Source organism: Micrasema longulum, unplaced genomic scaffold, assembly GCF_059751315.1.
Source record: "Micrasema longulum isolate JH-2025_06_02 unplaced genomic scaffold, ASM5975131v1 h1tg000020l, whole genome shotgun sequence".
NCBI lineage: Eukaryota > Metazoa > Arthropoda > Insecta > Trichoptera > Brachycentridae > Micrasema > Micrasema longulum.
In genome coordinates this window covers 604,021-625,503 of record NW_028277228.1, presented here as the reverse complement: position 1 = coordinate 625,503, position 21,483 = coordinate 604,021, and the positions used below count along the sequence as shown (strand labels likewise).

The 21,483-nt window shown below is 34.2% G+C and overlaps 1 protein-coding gene across 5 annotated transcripts in view; it reads left to right on the top strand.

Moving 5' to 3' along the window:
* LOC148285616 (transcription factor HNF-4 homolog) overlaps nucleotides 1–21,483 on the top strand; it is a 233,560-nt gene that overhangs the window by 44,714 nt on the left and 167,363 nt on the right. For 2 of the 5 annotated variants that reach the window (XM_088243236.1, XM_088243228.1), the window contains exon 1: nucleotides 7,047–7,981. The exons of the other annotated variants lie outside the window; for them this stretch is intronic. In XM_088243236.1, the coding sequence (XP_088099362.1) occupies nucleotides 7,885–7,981 (97 nt within the window). In that variant the 5' untranslated portion in view covers nucleotides 7,047–7,884. Of the gene's footprint in view, nucleotides 1–7,046; nucleotides 7,982–21,483 lie in introns of those variants that run through there. 5 annotated transcript variants of the gene reach the window in all.

Below are 21,483 nucleotides of genomic sequence, written 5' to 3'. Positions count from 1 at the left end.
TCCTGGCACGTTTGTAGTAAATGTCCTCGTCCGCACAAAACACATGACGCTACACTTTTCCCGTTTCCCTCTGTTGAAATCACTGTATGCACTTGTTCTCGCTTCTGTGGCTTCTCGCGTTGTTTTCCGCTGTACACTTGCGGCTCTATTCCGCCGCCTATCATCGAAGATTCCGTTAAATCTTCCAAAAAGAGCGCGAAATCCTTCGCGGAGGGCCTCACCCGGTTTCCTCTTCTGCTGTACCACCAGAGAGACTTCATGCACAGCGGTAACTTGCTCACTAGTTCGCTTAGTAGTTGTGGCGTAGACATGTAATCGCCACCGAAGCCTTCTAAGGTCGCTATCGCGTTCCGAACTGCGCTAGACAGATCTACTAATGCTTGCGTAGATCCGTCGTTCTGTATGCAGCGGAGCCTTCTCACTTTTTCCAACAAGGAAGACGCTACAATGTCCGGCTGGCCGTAGTGTAGCTCCAACGTCTTCATTATCACCCTCACTTGGCTTGGATCCACTAGTAATGACGACACAGATTCTCTTGCCCGTCCTTTCAACGCACGCTGTAGACGCAGGAGGTTTTCTGGATCCGAAAGGCAGCACATCTCCGTCGACTGAGTGTACTGCGATTTGAAAGTAGCCCATTCCTGCGGCTCTCCGGCGAAGGCGGGTAGGTCCTTGGCAGTAGATTGGCGCGCTATCATGGCGCCGACTCTGCTAACGTCCTCTGGGGCTGAAGTCGGGCTTCTTCCTTGCGAAGCCTCTAGTAGAATCGCCATTTTTGACAGCACCGTCATGATGCCGTCCATCTCCGTAGCACGCGGCGCGGGCTCGGGATTCGTTTCCAAGGGCACGCGTCGGTCTTGATCGTGTAGTGAAGCACGGAGCGTTCGAACCTGCGTCCTCAGCCGCTGGACTGTATCTTCGGATGTGTCCGACTCGGCTGAGTCCTGATCTGTAGCAGGGTCTTCTCTTGGTTCCGTGCCTCCTCGACCCGAGCGGAGTGAAGGGGTTCTCGAAGTCATCTCTAGGCGCTCTGCGATGAATATCCGGTTCTTCTCGAAGGACCAACTTGTAACAGACGCGGCGGATCACTGCTTCGTCCGTAGCAATCGCGCCCGTCACAAGAACTGTATTTCTATAGGTGCTGGTGTCAAACGCAGAGTGGCCGGGCGTAGGCGGGCCTCGGCCGACGAACGATAAGCTCCGGGGGAGGTATCGTCGCCTAGAGATCCCTTGCGGGGTCGCTAGCGAGTAGCGCTGGCGGCCGCAATCCTGAGTCAGGCAACCGGGTTGTAAGGCCGGTATCTCTCCGTCGGTGGGAACGGCGGGGTGTGTTCCGGGGAAGTATCCAAGGGTCCAAATTATCCGGGGTCCAAAATCCAATCCAAAGAGTATCCGAGTTCCAAGTCCAGGGGGGTAGCGGTGTTCGAATCCAGGTGGCGATGAGGTCCGGTTTGAAGCGAGGTAGGGAGGTGAAGTGGAGAGTAGAAAGCCTTAGTAGTGTGGTGAGATGACTGACTTTATTTTTCCCCGGCGGGGCTATATATACAACATTTTGCCGTGCGGCGGTGGGCTAGGCCAATAGCGGGCGGTGCTAGGTTGACCAATCACGCGGCGAGAGAGATAGCGAGCACATTTGCCGGCTCTATCGGTCTCTCTCGCGCCACGTATAAGGTCCCCACCCTCCCGCTACCGGCCGCAGTTCCCCGCCGACCGCGCGGCGATCAACACTTATACAGAACAACATAAAAACACATTATGGGCATACAAATATTTTCATGAATTCTAATCTATATGTGGGCTTCAGTATGGCGATCACCACCCCCGAAAGTGACAAATACTAGTCTTTATTGAGGAGGTGGTAGATCGCTTACACATACTGAAGCCTCCTATGCTACATTAAAACCCCAGGAAGGGCCGCCAAGTTGGTGCATGTACTTTTACGTCGGCAACACTTATTAAATGACCCTTTACTTATCTACTCTGTTGCGTCAATCGATGTTTCCGCGTGCACAATAAAATGTTAGAAAAATTAACAGATTAATTTTTTTTACCTTACATTTGTGTTATGATTAATTTGTTTCCCACCAAGAAACATAACGCGGCGACATCACGAATGCACGCGGCGAAAGTAGGGCATAGTGGGGGAATTATTGGACACAGTCCGACGTATTCAAATATGATTCTACGCTCCTTCTGGACTATTCTTAATTCTATGTGTAAAACCTATTTATTTTAGAATTACTCTTGTTGGAAAGATGGAGGTTGTATATATATTATTTTAATTATATACTTTCGTTATACCCATTATATGAATGAGGAGTCAGGTCATGAGTTTGGAAGGAGACAGGAAGAGAATCCAGCGGTGCAGTTCTGAACCGATTTTGAAACTGATTTTTTTATGTAAATACGCGAGATAAAAGCTTTTTCTACGGCCGCGAGAGCGTTTGGAATATCGCCCCAGAGGTGCAATTATGAATCTTCTCTATACCCTAGAGAGTGGTTAATTTGGGTATATTTATTTTTGCTTCATATATGGTTACACTGATGGTAAAACGTCAAAAAATATGAGCACGTGAAATCAAACATGATGATTTTCATTTAGAACATTATTGCGGCCATAAGCATTATCTAAAACACTTAATTAGGTCGAATTGACCAAACCGTATTAGTTTTATTTCCGTTTTTAAAGCAGTTTTATAAACCACTTGACGTTTAATCATCAGTGTGGCCATTATATCATATAAAGCAAAGTGTTGTCGCGTTAAAAAATAAAAATCTATAAATTAATCACTCTTTGGGGGGTAGAGAAGGCCCAGAATACCACCACATGAAAGAAAGGAAGGGTGCATTGACAGGATGTATAACAAATCATCTAAATCGCAGAACAACGACGGATGTGCAAAACATGCGACATTGACTTTCTTTTGTATTATATATAAAAAAAAATAAATGAAGGTTTTTTCTCTAGGTTTGAAAAAAATATTTATACTTAACTAACCCAAGTATCAAATGAATGTAGTTATGCAGAAAACATCCAGCCATAGAAAAGGGAAACTGAGATAATAGCACTTTGGTAAAAAGAGTAAATTTTTCAAATCTAAAAAATTTTAAATTCAAATTCAAATTATTTATTCACAAAGTAACATAACAAATAACAAAGGATTTAAGACGTTAAATTGGAACTTTGTATCAAACCAAGAACCCTTGAGCAATGGTTCGACATTATTAAGGTATAATACTCTCTAGTAGCAAGAGTATTTGCCTCTTAAACATAGTTTCACTAATGTGAAAGATGTCGATCTCCAAAGTGATAATGTTCAGCTGCTTGACTTCTAGCTGCTGCTCTTCCAATCGGCATGACCAGAGGCAGGTTGGTTCTGGAAACCGGGAGGTAAAACAGTCTGTGCTGACGCTGTCGGAGATAGCCATCAGGAACATAAAAATTGAGACTCTCTAAAATGGCCGAGTTATCGATGAAACTACTCAATCTACTCACCAGTTGGAATGTTTCTGACTTTAAAAAATGATAAACAATGAATACATTAGTTTTATTTATATTACAAACAAGAGCCTTATTATGTAATTGACCAGTTTTAATGATTTTTAAATTACAGTGAGATTTTTCTAGTGCTGTGGGTGTTTTTTGCATATTGAAAAATGCCATTTTTGTGATCGACACCATTTTCAGAAGGCAATTAATACAATTTTTTGTACGAATGCGGTCTGGCTGCTTTTGGCAGAACATAGAATCGACCTTACTGCACCCGAAACGATAAAAATCTCATTTTTCAAAATTGTGGACAGGCTGCTTTCTGCATATCTACGTGTAAAAAATGGTATACTTTTGTAGTTATTAAGTGTAAAAAAATTATTAAACCGCTCTCACGTAAAGTTAAAGAAAATCACAACCGTCGTTGTTCTACGATCCCGACGAGATGATCAATTTTGTGTGATTATGCCTCGTGGCTAGTGATGCAAAAAATAGTTAAAGTAAATGTAATTAGTTTGTTTGCACCACAACAGGCCAGGAGGCCCAACCAGTAGAGAGTTACATCACAGAACACCCAGGATTGAGAAAAATCACATATATTTTTTTTTGTGTTCTCACCGGGAATCGAACCCGGAACCTTCCGTGTGTGAATCAAGCATCTTGACCACTGCACCACGGAGGCTGCTAATTATTCGTCAATTTCATAATTTTATGAGTATGAGAATCTGGTCCTGTGGGGAGTGTCGCGGACTCCGGATCAGAAGATCCAAGGTTCGAACCCTACTCTACTACAGATTCTTCCCCATTTTCTAACACGATTATTTAATACCAAAAGAAATGCCCCCAAAATATATTTATATTCTTAATCATAAGAACGTCAATATTTATTTACTACAAAAATTAATTTATTAAATATATATACATCATCATCATCATTCCCTTTCCGCACCTAATGGTGCATAGGGCACTGCATTGGTACACCAATCGCAGCGTATCATTTTTGTTACATAAAGGCAAGATGATCAGTCTTGCACTTCAGGTAACAGTCCAGGGACTAAGAAAATATTATTGTCTAAAAACACCCTTTTAAATCAATATTTTATTTCAACCTTGTCGGAAATCGAACCCAAAACCTCTCGCATGGTAGGTGTAAGGAATGTAGATATATTGTTGGTGACAACAATATATCTACAGTCGTCTGCATACCCACACAGCTTGGCAAGTCATTCTAGGTTTGTCTCTCCTAGCAAACAGTTGCCCTCTTACCACAATATAATAAACATTCAGAATAAACCACAGTCAACTACAATAAGTTTTATTATTGAACTTCACATACCACCATAGGGTATAATAGTAGGCAAACGCACTTACCATTACACCACGGGGTTGACATACTCGTATAATGAATACAGTTAACTAGAATTAAGTTATAACTATACAAGAAAAATATAACTTTTAAAAACAAAATAATTATATAATGGTGTGAAATGGAAAATAGATTTTTTTTTAAATATTTACACAGATATAAAAATCGCACTTAGTGGTGCATAGAGCACTGCATTTATAAACCAAATGCAGCGTATTTCGACCATCTGTTACATGAAGGTAACATGATTAGTCACGGCACTCCAATTATAGCGTAGGGCTTATGACCTGTAAATTTAAATATGAATAACTCCCTAAGGAGGAAATCCAGCCAGTCTGCAAGCATTTAGACGTACTTAAAACATTGTTGAACTGACAACCTGGTAAAAGAAGAAGGATAAAAATTAGAAAATTGTTTAAAATCTTACCCACGTGATAAAGGTTTTAGCTCTTTTACCTCACAAAAGTCAACAGATGTAAAATTTGAGGAAATATGGATGTTCAAACATAGGCAGAATGGTGAATGTTACACATTGTGTAAAGTGGCCACTTAAACCAGCCAATGACAGGTGATAAGATTTCCATATTCCCTTCTCAAAAATGTTTTCCCTCTCTGTTGCAACAAATATAAATATGAATAACTCCCTGGGGAGAAATTCAGCCAGCCTGCAGGCATTTGGACATACTCAAAACATTGTTGAAGATATGTATATCATTTTTTTTTCAAACCTGGAATATAAAACCTTTTCAAGATCAAATACAAAAGAATGTCAATATCGCATTTTTCGCACATCCATGATTGTTCTACGATCACGACGAGATATTTCTGGTAATTAACTAAGGCAATTAAATATCAATTTGTTATCTTATTTAATTATAAAGTAATTTTTCTTACGTTTTTTTGATATTTTTTTTTATTTATATAATTTGGGCTTTCTTTAGCATTTATACTTTATTATTTCTTTTACATTTTAGTTTGGGTTTACAAACAGAAAAAAACAATGTATTTATTATACACTTCATAAAATAAAGAATAAAAGCCTTATACGTCTTTCACAAATTATATGTGGACATCAACAAAATACAGAATAATCAATAAAACATTTTGAAATTAGGAAATAATAATTAGCTGTCTACAGTTATAAACATAAATATCACTTTGGAATTGAAAAATCTAAAATAAATATATAGCCGCATGATTATTAAATGTAATGAAATAAAATAAAATACCTTTACATTTTTTAAAAATCAGAAAATTTATTAAATAATAAACAATTATAATATAAAATTTGATAAAACGAAAACAAAAATCTATGACGAAACAAGAATATTAATAGATTAAAATTTAATGTGTGGTAAAACGATGTATGATAGGTGCACAAATGTCGAGATCCGTGAAGTGTGTAAGGCTGAGACATGCATTATTGACAGAATCAAGAAAGGGGTGCTGCGTTGGTTTGGACATGTAGAGCGAATAGACAGCGAAAGAACGGCTAAAAGGATCTACGATGTAAATGTTGATGGATGCAGAAAACAAGGAAGACCGAGAAAGACATGGCACGATCAAGTCCATCAAATACTTGAAGACTGACATGTCAAAAGTAGGAATAATCGGCGTGCGTGCATGAGAAGATGTATGAATGTAGAGGAAGCGAGGTCTGTATGCCAAGATAGAGTGTTATGGGTTTTATCCTCTCTGCCTACCCCTACGGGGAAACGGCGTGATGATATGTTTGTTTGTTTTGTTTAAAATTTAATTGATTATATTATTTTATGCAATCTGATTCTAATATTAATACCTGATTTACATAAAACGGTCTAATACAAGTAACAAGTATTATATAAATAACGGTAACGACAAATTACCGTCTGCAACGAATTGAGTGCGAACAATTTATTTTATGGGATGACGGGTTTGCCAATATTATATTTCTTGTATGTACATATTACATGTTTTCAGTTGTCCGTTTGTAATTTTTTCGTAATAAAAAAAGTAACTGGCAAGACTAGAACCAAATATATCTACCGTCGTGCGAATGAAAATAAATAATGTAACGTGCATAATCTAGTGTAAGTGTAAACGCCTAAGAGGTCCCGGCTCCCGACCCACAGTTTGCAAATCGCTTCGTCAGCTGATCGCTCGGGACCCGCTCCCCGCCGTGTCGTGTGCCCGTAAAGTCGGCTGTCGGCCAGTTGTCATTTGACAGTTGTACTTCTTGCACGGGACGCGCGCCTCGCAGAGAAGCTCTAAGAAAATCCTATACCGGCCTTGTGGAAAACCACATAACTCGCCTATCAACAGCCAAATGATTTTAAACCAATCCGCACAACTTATCAAAGAAACCATACAGTTTTTGAGTATATTTGACTTCGTCTTAAAATGGTGGAGTAATCTAGAAAGCACGTGTGATTTATTTGACATTTATCTCTGATCAAAAAAACATTCTAAATTCAGTGGAATTTAATGATCAACTGAACAAAAAACTGACGTGAAATAAACCAAAAAGTGACTGATTTACCTTTATTTTTTTTGAAATACATATTTTCGTATGGTGATGTTATTAAAAATATGTTATTATAGCACTTTTTCCATGTCGTGTGAAGCTCTCAAATAGTGTTCAATTCGTCTTCAGTGAACTGTAAAAACGCGCAGTATTTGATAAAATTATCTATGGATTTAAGATAAATATTTGCACCATAAATTTCAAGATAACGAAATGAAAACAAGCAGTAAAAATATTTGAAAACAACTACGAAAAGTGATATATTCATGATTTTTTGTAATTAAAAACATTGGTTACTGAAATTATGATTTAATCGTATTTTTCAGACAATCATCCATCATATGAATCATTCGCAAGGTTTAATTGTGACTTCGTAATCAACAAATATAACGAATAATTTTTGTTTTTATATTCCATGATTGATTCGATCGATTTCTTACAATTTATCGTGTAAATTTACGGTGAATCGCTGTAGTAGTGGTGATAGTGACCTGATAGCAGATCGTGGAAGATAGAGTCGAAGATATGAGAAGTGACATGATGATACCAGGGGAAGTGGAAGGAACCGACTACCTCCTTTCGTCCACCATGCGCCTCGATGACACCTTCTTCCAAATACTCGGTAAGTCGAGAACAAAATATGTTGGAAGATAAATTGTGGGAAAACAGACGAAAATTTAACAGACCAACTCTCTTTCAGAAAATAAAATTAAAATAGAAGCATCTCCAAGACTATTGATTTTTCCTCTCAGCCACAGTGGATTTTTGTATTTAATTTGATAATTACATAAATAATATTATTAGAGATGATTCTTCACGAAAATGGTTCTTAATAAATTATCCTTAATCATCGTTAAAAAATACCACGTCGTATTCAAGTGACAAAATACTGCTTTTAACTAGGGGTTTTTACACACTGGCATTTCTTTATCCGAAGAGTTAAATCTGATTTTAGAAATTAATAAATGCACTCAGAACGTTTGAATAATTTAAATCCGGAGCGCGTCAGTATGAATAATGTTAAAAAGGATTTTACTTGACTGGGACTGCAGTTGTTTATCAAGATTTAATCCAGAGTGCACCATTAGGTCTTTTTAATTTTGATTGAATTACCGTGATTTATTTTTATACGATGTTCGCTTACTACTAGAAACGATACTATTTTCTTTTTATCTGTGTATGGTTATTTCGTTATTCCGGCCCGCAACTCGGAGAAAATTAGCAATCTGGTTCAGACTAGAAAAAGGTTTCCCGTGCCTGGTTTAATACGTTGTATCCCGGAGCAGTGTGACACCTGATTATATAAACACGCGTTGTGTCCCGGTCCCGTGTTTTCAAGTGATTTACCAGCTGTTCAAAAAAGTGCATTTTATTGACATGAATAGATTTGTTTTTTTTTTTAAGAAAGGAGTATTGGAAAAAAATGTCCTATGTCGGCATGTTTCGCTTTTTTCGTTGTGTCCCGGTCCCGTGTTTTCACGTGATTTACAAGCTGTTCAAAAAAGTGCATTTTATTGACATCTAGTGACTTTTATTAGTACTTTTTCGTTGCTGGTAAACTACGTGAAAGCACGGGAGCGGGACACAACGCGTGGTTTTTATAATCACGTGTTTACACGGCTCCGGAATACAAGGCACAAAAAAAGGAGTGAGGCGCTGTAGGTATATGTGCGAACATTGCAATGTGGCTCTCCATAAAGGCCAATGTTGGCAAAACTATGATACAAAAATGACTTATTAAATTGTTTTAAATAAATAGGAGAAGTTAAAATTGATATAGTCTAGTATTTTCATAATTATGACACGTTAAATAAACCCTTTACAAAGCATGAAATTTCACAAAAAAGAGCCGAGCACAAGGTAAATTCTATATGTGTTCGGCCGAAACATAAAGTGTTAAGAGGATTTACGGGGTATAAGAGCGGTCTGATTAATAGTTTTTTTAAGTATAGTTTTTCTGTCACTCTTTCGCAGATACCTCCCCAAATACTATGCAAAAAAGACAACTGCACGTCGGACTGATAATGCCCAAACTAAAATCCGGGGTCTCGCATTCTCGTTTTCGATTCCCCAAAACTGAATAGATTTTTTTTTTAAGAAAGAGTATTGGAAAGAAATGTTCTATGTCGGCGTGTTTCGCTTTTTTTAAAAATAGTAATTAATTTTTACATTTTTTTTGTTTACGTTTGTTACATTTTTTATTACGTAATACGAGTATCTCACTTCATTTACAAAAACAAAAAAACTCCACATAGGGCCTGTGCGTGGGTATACTAAATCTAGAAAACATTATGAAATCTATGGTGTAGATGCATTTATAAATACATAAAAAAACATATAAAATAAAAATTTAAAGTTACATTCTGTTTTTTTTTTTTTTAATGAGTAAGTGGAAAATATGAAATATAAAAAGTATACCGCAAAAATTGTTATGTTTGTGTACAGAAGATAAAACTAGGGGTTGCTTAGGGTTTTTGTGTGGTCATAGTCCCTACAAAATGTAATTTATTAATTAAAAAAACAAACATTAGGGACACGCCAATAATGGATATCTATACAGGGTGTCCAAGAAGTCGAGGTCAAGCCGGAAATGGATGATAGAGCAAGTTATGCTAGTTGTGAGAAAAATGTAAAAAAACTCTAAGTCTTGTATTTTTTTAATTATGGGCATTTAAAAAAAACGAGAAAATTGACACCCTGTGGTGGTCTTTTAACTCCCGTTACTACAAATCTTTATTTTATTTGAAAAAAAATCAATTATGGAATTCTGAATAATTTTCCTTTAAATTGTGGTCCAAAATTTAAAGCCAACTGCTCCAGCTTGAAATAAAATGTTACTTTTTGCCCAACCAAGTATTCAAAATCAACACAACTCCCAATTTTAACTGACTGTACTGAAAAAAAACTGTACTACGCTAATTTGGCAAGTAACTTTGAAAGTTGGCGCATTTAATAAAGATTCCAAAATGGTACAATATTTGCTTGATTATTTCTTAAATTAGGTGTGGACAATTTTTTTTATAATGAAACCCAGGTTTGAGCATTTGTTTCTGAGAGACTAGGAGTTATTTTACGAAGTGTGAGCGAGACAGATAGTGACGCCACTTTTACAAATATGTCAGAAAAGAAGAGAGTCATTTTACGAAATGTGAGAGAGACAGATAGTGGAGCCACTTTTACTAATGTGTGAGACGGATAGAGACGGATTCACAACTAACATGTCTTGCTCTATCATCCGTTTCCGGCTTGACGTCGACTTCTGGGACATCCTGTATATTCCCCGGCACGGAACACCCCGGTGAAGGAACATTATATTAAGAAAAGTAATATATAAATTGCAAAAGAACAAATAAAATAAAAAAATATATAAAATAGTAAATCATCAGAGGCAGACCAAACTTAAGATGGCTGGATAATGTGGAAAGTGACATTGGAGCATTTGGCCTGACGAACTGTGAAGAGCCGCAGGGCGCAGGGTGAAATGGAGACAGATTCTGGGGGAGGTCAGGCCCCACAGCGGGCTGTAGCGCCACTGATGATGATTGAAAAACCGAATGCAACGTAGTTCGATCATCTGTTACATGAAGGTTATTTTTTTATATATATATTTTTATTATGTATACGGCCTAATCCAATTACATCAGTAACACGAAGAAACATAAATATAACATAAAACTAAGTAGCAAAGACAAACAAGGGCAAAACAATAATTGTATACAATATATTCATAAAAACGAAAGACATAAGACTTCAAAACTAACTTCATCCCACACTGTTTAGTCGCGAAGAGATCTACGAAAAGCCGGAAGATCTATCCCAAAGAATTCCAAGTCGTGTGATGAATTGACTAATCTACACATTCTGGACATTGGGGCAAAAAAACAAAAGTTGCTCTTAGAAGATTTAATAAATAGCATATATTGACTTCTGGTGACATGGTTGGGAACATGAAAAGAAATTGATTGCAACAGAGATGGGACATCACTTATATCATTAGGTATTTTGAAAATGCACATAACGTCCATCTCAGTTCTACGTCTCTCCAATAAAGACAGATTAAGAGATTGCTCTATTTCAAAAGAGAAATAATTACCCCTTTGTAATCATAGCAACCATGCCACTTTTCTTAGAAAACGGTGTTGGACAGACTCAATAAGGTCGATATGAGTCATGTAGAATGGAGACCAAATAGGAGAAGCGTATTCTAGATGGGGTCGAACTAGTGAGCAATAAAGAGTTTTGATTTTATTAATATTTTTGAAGTCCGTCGTCACTCTATTGATAAAACCGAGAAGTTTGAGAGATTTGTTTACAATATTATCAATGTGTTCACGATAGGAGAGTTTACTATCTAAAGTAATGCCAAGATCCTTCATTGACGAAACCATTGAAAGGGAAGTATTTTTTAGTTTGTCGTTGATTTTTTTTTCGTCGCGAGAAAGATGTTAAGAAAGATTATGATGATGATGAGGAATCAAAAATGTGTGTTTAAAAGTGTCTTTAATTTATGAAAATCATCCAGATAAGAAATGAATGCGTAGGTTAGAAATTTATACGAGCGCGACTAAGTATCTATACTGAGATAAAAATACTCTTATTTTTTAAGAATATTCGCAATCTGTGACGAGGAATAGATTATGCAATAGAAGCCTCATCCTCGGTGGACCACTGGTTAAACAAACATGTTTTGAACATATTTTCTTGCCTTTTTTTGCACCACAACAGGCCAGGAGGCCCAATTACAGTGGTAAATTACATCACAGAACACCCAGGCTTAAGAAAAATCACATTTAATTTTTGTGTTCTCACCGGGAATCGAATCCGGAACCTTCCGTGGGTGAATCGAGCGTCTTGACCACTACACCACGAAGGCCGAGGATGTGAAAGTCATTTTTTTTATTTATTATAATTTCTTTTTTGCATTTACAATAGGTATTAGTTACAAACACACAAACAACTATTACATCAACACAAAAAAAAACAAATTAGTCAATAATTAATAAGCTTCTTCACCATACACAAAAATTGCAAGCAGCTTTGACAGCTTTATTCCCTCGGTTGAACGCGAATAGAAGGAGTTGTTGAAAATGCTTACTTTCGTCTACTTGATATTCCATTTTGAAGACTTGTAATCAAATAAAATCATATACGTAATGTGAAAGCAAACACTATATCTTTCATAGCAGAAAATTTTCTTTTTGATGATGTATAACATTAACCATTTCTTTAAAACTTTTGGTGCTCATTTTTGAATTTGGAAAAAAAACGTACACTTCAGTACTCGGCATTATATATCATACGTCGGCATTTATTATTAATTAACGAATATTTTCAGAAAAAACTGGATTCCACCCCCTAGGGAGTTGTGAAGATTAAAACTTATTGCAATAGATAAGGATTTTTTTACCCGGCATTTCACATGTTCACATAAAACGAAAAAAAGGCTGTAACATAAAAATAAATATATTTTTTAAAGCCCTTTTCAGGGAAGAATACTTTCGATTCCTTGACATAGCACATCATTTTTCAGCCATTCCTTTTCTGTTCAAGATGCCAGACTTTATAATGTACGACCTCTTCATGTAAAAAATGCATCTTCTCTGGGTCTCTAGCCACTTTTAAAAAACGCCTGAAACGTTTATTTATTTATTTACATACATAAGTTTATTGTACATTATTTGAGACATTAGTCCCAACTCCATGGGGCTAAAAGTCCTGTGTTGAAATGGGACTAACAATTAGTTGACACAGACCCATGAGTATATCACCACAAACATCGGAAAAAATAAATAATTTTATTAAAAATATATATACGTATGTATATGGCACATCAATATGGTAAACAGTAAACTCAAACATTCGGAAAATCATCAAGGAGTTTCCTACTCAAATCCCTCCCACTAAGGGAAATCCAGTCCTTAACTACTTTCTTGAAAATAGTTTTTGTCCTTGAGAGCTTAATACGCTCTTCCAAAATATTTAACACTCTTGGTGCGATAAATGAGAGATGTCTCTGAGCAAAAGTCGTACGGGTTTTGGGTATGACATAATTCATGCTCTGAGAAAACCTCGTACGGACATTTGACCAGTCTGTTGTTTTGGTTGGCTGGAAGGTATTACTTGAATAAAGTCCGCTAAAGTTTTTATACTTTATACTTGAAGATTTAAATACGTAATATCAGTTAATACAATCCAAAATAGTATGAAAACATAATTACAATATTTGAGTTTATCCAAATGTTCAAAGACAAATAAAAAAAAGATAAATAAAATTAACAAATTACAACAGGGATAGAGAATACCTTAAATAAGGGAATATGGAAGTCAAGGCATTTACGGGGCTTATGACCTGTCATTGGCTGGTTTAAGTGGCCACTTTACACACTGTGTAACATTCACCATTTTGCCTATGTTTGAACATCCATATTTCTTCAATTCTTCCATCTGTTGATTTTAGTGAAGTTAAAGAGCTGAAACCTTTATTGTTGGATTTCACCCCCGAGGGGGTGAAATCCAGTCTTTTGTCCATGAACATTTGGACAAACTCACATATTGTAATGAAACCAACTGGTCCAAGAAGAAGTTTAAAAATTGAAAAATTGTTTTCAGGCGTTGCCTAGTATGTGAAATAATTCAGTCTGATGAATATCTTCACAACAATAAAGGTTTCAGCTCTTTAACTTCACTAAAATCAACAGATGGAAGAATTTAAGAAATATGGATGTTCAAACATAGGCAAAATGGTGAATGTTACACAGTGTGTAAAGTGGCCACTTAAACCAGCCAATGACAGGTCATAAGCCCTGTAAATGCCTTGACTTCCATATTCCCTTATTTAAGGTATTCTCTATCCGTGTTGTAATTTGTTAATGAAAACATAATATTAGAAACATAACACACAGATACACTATTTATATACATTATTTTGATAACTATCACTATTAAAAAGATTCAAGTGATTTTTTTAATTGCACCTTTAGATTTACATTTGACTTTTCGTTTTTTAGTTCTTCGGACAGTTTATTCAATTGGGAACGGCTAATATTTTTAAAGCGATTTTTCGCCATAATTCGTCTAGTGAAATTTAGATACATGAAGATTTTCTGACTTTCGTGTATTGTGACTGTGAATTCATGATTAAATGTGTGTGAGCAGAAAAGTTTATGATATTAAAAATATATGACGTCACTCTAGGCGTCCTGATTTTAGGCGTCGCTGTCGCGGGGCGGGCGTCCCAGCACTTGACAACAAAGTTTTAAAAAATATAATGACTTGTTTAATTTATTAACAATTCCTTTATGTTAATTTTGTTTTTGGAGTTTTGGGGTATGTTACTATTTTAATTTTAGTTTGAACTTCATTTCAATGTAAGTAGATTTCGTAAAAAATAAAAACCCTTATGACTCTAATTGCATAACTTGTTGTGTGGTCTAGTGCAGCGTTTCCCAACCTTTTTAAGTTTGCGTACCGGTAGCGCAGGTATCGAAACTTTTATTTATGTAGTATTTTGTTAATTGGTTTTTAATATTATATTATAACAGGTATAGGAATAACAAATGACGTTTTTTTTACTTCTAAAATTTTATTTATTGATCCTCCACGAGCTTACCGTTGCAACATATAAAAAATAAACATATAAATGGGTAATAAAATAAACAAAAACAACTTTGTTTTTAATTAAAGTTTGTTCTACCGCCGGTTTCAAAGCTTTGCAAGCTTCTTTATCAAAGTATACTTGACTAATGAATTCTAGCCTATTTTATTTTATCAGTATTATGCTGTGTATGAAACTAATAAATCAAATATTTTTGTCTTGTTAGGATGGTAATGTAAGATAGATACACTCAAAACTAGACAGGAGTGAACTAAATAAATATTATTTATTTGGTTATTTAATATTTTTTAATTTCTAAGATTTCCAAGTTGTCTAATTTTGATATTTTATTTTCAACGTAAATAACTTTCAATCCAGTGTCTTTATTGAAACTATGATTATTTTCTATCCGATGGTTTGCGAAGTCTATTTTTTTTATATGTATAAGGTGTCACAGAAAGAGTTGTACAATTTAAATTATGCGCCATTTTGTTTCTGTAAAATTTAGAAAGTCTTATTTCCCAAAATGTCATCTAATGAAATAAAAAAGCGCTAAGTTATTACGAAAATTCCCCTTCTGGTACGTTAGAGAGAATTGATGTCAATTTTTAGTATTGGATGTTCTTATAATTTAAATACATGTGTTAGGATAATGGTAAATGCTAATTACCTAGCATTTTAATTTTTATCAAAATTTGTTTTAATTTTGAAAAGTGACAAATATTTACATTAACGGGTATTTATATCATGTTAAATCAAGACCAGAATATTTTTGCAAGCGGGAAAATAATCACGTTCACAACACTATAGATAAAAGTAAATAGTAAATTCCAGGAAAAAATCGTTTATTCAAAGAGGGCCCATATTCATGGCCGTAAAAATATTTAATAAACATTTTTAAAAAATCAAGGAAATAAATTGGATAAATGTTTGCAAGTGTTCGTAATAGATAAATGTAATTATAAGTATTACGGAATATTTAGAAGATGAATCAGTAAATTTCAATGTATTTATTTTTGTTCAAAGCATTAACTTTGTGGTCAAACATTTTAATTAATGTTAGTAAATATTAGCATTTAACCACTCACCAACGTTTTATGTCTACCGGTTTCGAAACGTACCCATCTCTTCGTCAGGACACTCACTGCACCAACATGCAAATTCTAAAATACACTATCACCTTAACCGTCACCGTAGTAAAAAAAGCTATATTGAAAATATATTTGATTATTAATTTGGGGAATATGATTTTTCAATGCTTTTTTTAACGTGAAATACCTCGATAAATTACGATTTTTTTTTAAAACAAATAATGTGCCGTCAAATACCTCAATGGAATCGTTAATAAACAGAACTGCCGCATTTGGGCAGCTGGAAAACCAAGACAGATCCGTGCATCCGCAAAAAGTCACAGTTTGGTGCGGTTTTTGGGCTGGCGGAGTTATCGAACAATTTTTTTTCGAAAATATTCCGTTTAAGCGATTGCGGTAATAGTGAATATTATCGGTAGACGATCACAAACTTTTTATGGTTCAAATTGCATAGTATCGATGTCGATATGTGGTTAGCAAGGCGGTCTCACCTGTCACACAGCAAATGAAACAATGGCTCTTTTGCAATCTTAGTTCAGAGGCCGGATCATCTCTCGAAATGGAGACATCATTTGGCCGCGCCGCCATGATCTTACGATCTGACAATGTTCGACTTTTCCTTTGGGGCTATTTCAAAGCAAATGTCTATGCGAATAATTCAGCAACAATTCTGGACTTAAAGAACGAGATAATACGGCGTTTTGGTGAGATAGAGCCCCAATTATGTCAAAATGTAGTAAAATTCCAACAAAATGATTGTATCATGCAGAGAAGCAGGAAGGAGATCATTAGAGCGATATTGTGTTCCACGCATAATTACAATGTCTATACTTTATACTGAAATCAATAAAATTGGAAATATCAAAACTATTAAAAAAAAAAAAAAAAACAAATCGTACTCCTATTATTTTCAAACCTTCATTATGGTTTTGATCATTATTGTAATCAAATTTTTGTTTGAGCTTTTACAAGGTACTGGTGGTTTAACTTAAGCTGGCGCGTTCAGAAAACTCACACTAACGCATTTAAAATCTACGGATGTTGATTTAAAAAAATGTTGTATTAACTTTAACTTTAACCTAATGTGCTATTTAAAAAAAAATCGGTGTTGGATTAGAGGGTTGTGTATATGAAAAAAAAATACAATGGGTTATAAAAATGTAATATTAATTAACTAAAATACTTTGTTTCATTATTTTATATTTTTCAAATCATTTTTTAAAATGTTGCATTTTACTAATTATAGTCCTTCCAAGAACAAGGGGCAATTTAAATTTAAAAAATGTATTTTTTATAGTCAATTACTCTAGAACTATGTAGAATACGAAATTGTGTAGATTGTTTTAAGTATATAAATAACAAGATTTATTGTTTATCAATAAGTTTGTATAGGTACATATTTTCTCCGATATAATTTGAACTGTGCTTTTTAATTACATTCTGTTAATTATTATTATGATGAACACAAAATATTAAATAAAAAACATGCTTGTTCCAAAATAAATAGGCACTCGTAAATATATGACATTTTCTTAGGTAATTGTTTTTTTAGTTCTAATCCAAAAGAGATTTTTAAAAACATTTTAAATAACATCAAGATTTTTTTAAATCAGTATTCGGTACATTAAAAATGTTTTTGTGTAAGTTTTGCGAAAGCGCCATCACTACATAATTGACATATTCATGATTTGATTAAATGAAAATAGCTAAATATTTATAAACCAGTGTTTTTAATCCATAACTTAATACTCGTACATATTAATTTAATTTTACTATTAAGAATCGCAGCGAAATGAACGCAGAAGTATCCTGTGTATATTGTATTACCATATCATTAGCAACTAATAAAGCAATAGTTGTCTATGTCGCGCTCATAAGCGCGTTTGAGCGCGAGAGAGACAGAGATTATTTTTACAATGCGTATGCCGTGCGATGTCATACCATGGGCTTATTCACGAATACTACACAATGCGTATGTGTAAGTATAGCGCACGCGCCAGCTTATAAAAATCCACCAGTAAGAAACATAATTAACACTCTGTACCGGCCGAATACACATAGAATTTACCTTGTGCTCGGCTTATTTTTGTGAAATTTTATGCTTTGTGAAGGGTTTTTTAAAATTGTCATAATTATGAAAATACTAGGTTAAATCAATTGAAACTTCTCACATTTATTTGAAATAATTAAATAAGTAATTTTTGTATGATAGTTTTGCCAACAAGAGCTGTTATGGAGAGCCACATTGCGCATTGCAATGTTCGCACACATACAGAGCCTCACTCCTTTTTTCGTTCTTTGTATCTCGGAGCCGTGTAAACACGTGATTATAATAACAATGCGTTGTATCCCGGTCCCGTGTTTTCACGTGGTTTACCAGCAGCGAAAATGTACTAATAAAAGTCACTAGATGTCAATAAAATACACATTTTTAGACAGCTGGTAAACCGCGTGAAAACAGGGGACCGGGACACAACGCATGGTTATACAATCACGTGTTTCCACGGCTCCGGGATACAAAGTGTTAATAGCATTTTTGTGTTCTTCGCTATTTTTTATCGGTACACGATTTCATTTCAGCTCAGTTGTTACCGGAGGCAAGTAGATGCAGTTTTAGTTGCAAGTTGCTATCGCTATTATTATTGCAAGAAAATACAGAAATGTCTGTGCGGCGGAGGTCTTAAGGTTGCGGTGTCAAGCTGTAAGTCCTTGGTACATTGTTAAATAAAATAAATATTTTTTACCATCTCTTGTGGTCGACTAGTCGTAAAATTAGCGACAGAAATGGCGGCTTTATGAGTTTTATGTCATAGATACTCGTAGATACTACAAAGATATCTTTTAGATGCATACTACCTGGCAATATTTGTCGCGTCATCTTACTACAGGACAATTCAGATGAACAAAAATGTTCATCATCGTTGGGTCTTAAATATAATTTATTTATAAAGAACAGACAGACAAATTCCGTTTTAATTATTAAGAAAAAATTACAATGTGACGTCATTCGAAAGAAATTTTTTTGCTCTACAAGTTACATTGCGTATATTATTTTATTTGATTACAAGCCTTCAAAATGGAATTTCAAGCAGACGAAAGTGACTATTTTCGACACCTTTTTCTGTTCGCATTCATTCGAGGGGATAAAGGAGAAAACAGATATTGATGAATTTAATGATTCTTAACATTTCTGATGTGATTGGTATTTTTGTCGAATTTTATTTTACACATTGATAAAAATTAATCATTTGTAATAATTTTCTTAGTGTAATGTATAAATAGGTATTGAAGATAGCGTTTTCATCGAATTTATAATTATTAATCCCTTTATAGATACCAAATAATCTACAACAATATATTTGCATTTTTTTTACAATATTATTTTAATTAAATTTTCACAAATGAAGAGTACCGGATATAAAGGATGAATATCAAAAAAATAAGTTTGGAGATACAAAAATTTTAAGTTTTCAAACCTCTCGGGTATTAAAATAAACAAATAAATATATAGGAACCTGCTGAATGTTAATAGCCTGTACTGTCTTATATAATCAAAAATGGTTTTTATAAATATTAAATCTATACCTTAGACGTTGAAATAAGGTAGTCCACTTTTTGCCGTTCAGAAGTTAAAAACGCAGAAATTATCTCAATGAGTTATTTTATTCTCGTATGAAACACCAGAGTCCACTTTCGTCCTAAAAATACTTTTTAAGATGAAATATAAATCTAAAGTCCACTTTATTTTAATGCAAAAAACATCAGTTGTCCCAAATACGCTATTTTAACATTTACTATTATTATCATATTATTTATTATTTTACATTGAAAGTTCTTTACAGATTGAAATTATCTGATTTAGTTCAAAAGATATCACGTTTTGAAAATCCTGGATAAATAAAGATCTAAATTTATTATAATAAAATAAAAAAACATTTACTAACCATAATATACAATAGTTATAAAGACAAACTAATAAAACAAAGGTATACATGACCAAAAGGCAATATAGAAGGAAAACATTTTTGAGAACGGAATATGAAAGTCTTGGCATTTACAGTGCTTATTTATTTATTTATTTAATTTAGAATACGCCCAAGGGGCATTTACAAAAAATATACAGGTAAGTACAAACATAGTAAGTAATAATTTAAAAGATAAACAACGCTTTTTTGTATACATGTAGAAACAATAAAAGCATACTGCTGTTCAAAATAAAAAGTAAAACTTTACGTAGTAAAAAAGAAAAAAATATAAACATAGATATATGGATATAAGAAAAGTAATTGAATTAAAAAGCAAATTGTTAATAACTTGTAACGAATTTAAACAAAAAAATATATACATTTACATACACCTACTTATACGTATAAAAAATGGTATTAACAAATTATTGTTTAAAACAAATAATAAAAATTAGTTTACAGTAAGTATATATAAGACAATAACATAATATCTGGTACACAAAAATATTTGATACATTAATTTCAGAAAAAGATAATAATAAATAATAATACACATCAAAAACAGAGAAAAAAATGTATGAAAAAGAAAGTTTTATTACGACATTAATAATTAGTTTCAAACAGTGCATTTAAGAACGTTTTAAAATGGATAATTGTTGTATTAAAAATGTATATTTCACAAGTAAATTTGTTGGATAAGGAATGTAAACGCGGAGCTGTCATTGGTAGGTTTAAGTGGTCGCTTTACACATTATGTAACATTCACCTTTTTGCCTATGTTCAAACATATTCCATTCTCAAAAATACTTTCCGTTTCTGTCGCAATAAATTTAGATCTTAAAAACTTCCAAGGGAAAAAATCTAACCTGTATACAAACATTTGGACATACTCAAAACATTGTTGATCAAACTATCTGGTATAAGAAGTATAAAAATAGAACAGTATTTTCAGACGTTGTCTAGTAGGTGAAATAATTCAGCCAGATGAATCTCACCTACATTAATAAGATTTTTAGCCCATTTACTTCACAAAAGTCAACCGATGGAAGAGTTGAGAAAATGTTGAATGTTTAGACATAGGCAGAACGGCGAGTGTTACGCAGTGTGTAAAGTGGCCACTTAAACCAGCCGACGACAGGTAATAAGCCCTATAAATGCCTAAACTTCCATATTGCCTTCTCCAAAATATTTTTCCTGTCTGTTCCAATAACAATTCGTTTACATTCCTTAGCCAACAAATTTACTTGTGATATAGACATTTTTAATACGACAATTATCCATTTTAAAACTTTCTTAAATGCACTGTTTGAATCTAATTATTAATGTCGTAATAAAACTTTCTTTTTCATACATATTTTTCTCTGTTTTTGATGTGTATTATTATTTATTATTATCTTTTTCTGAAATTAATGTATCAAATATTTTTGTGTATCAGATATTATGTTATTATCTTATATATACTTACTGTAAACTA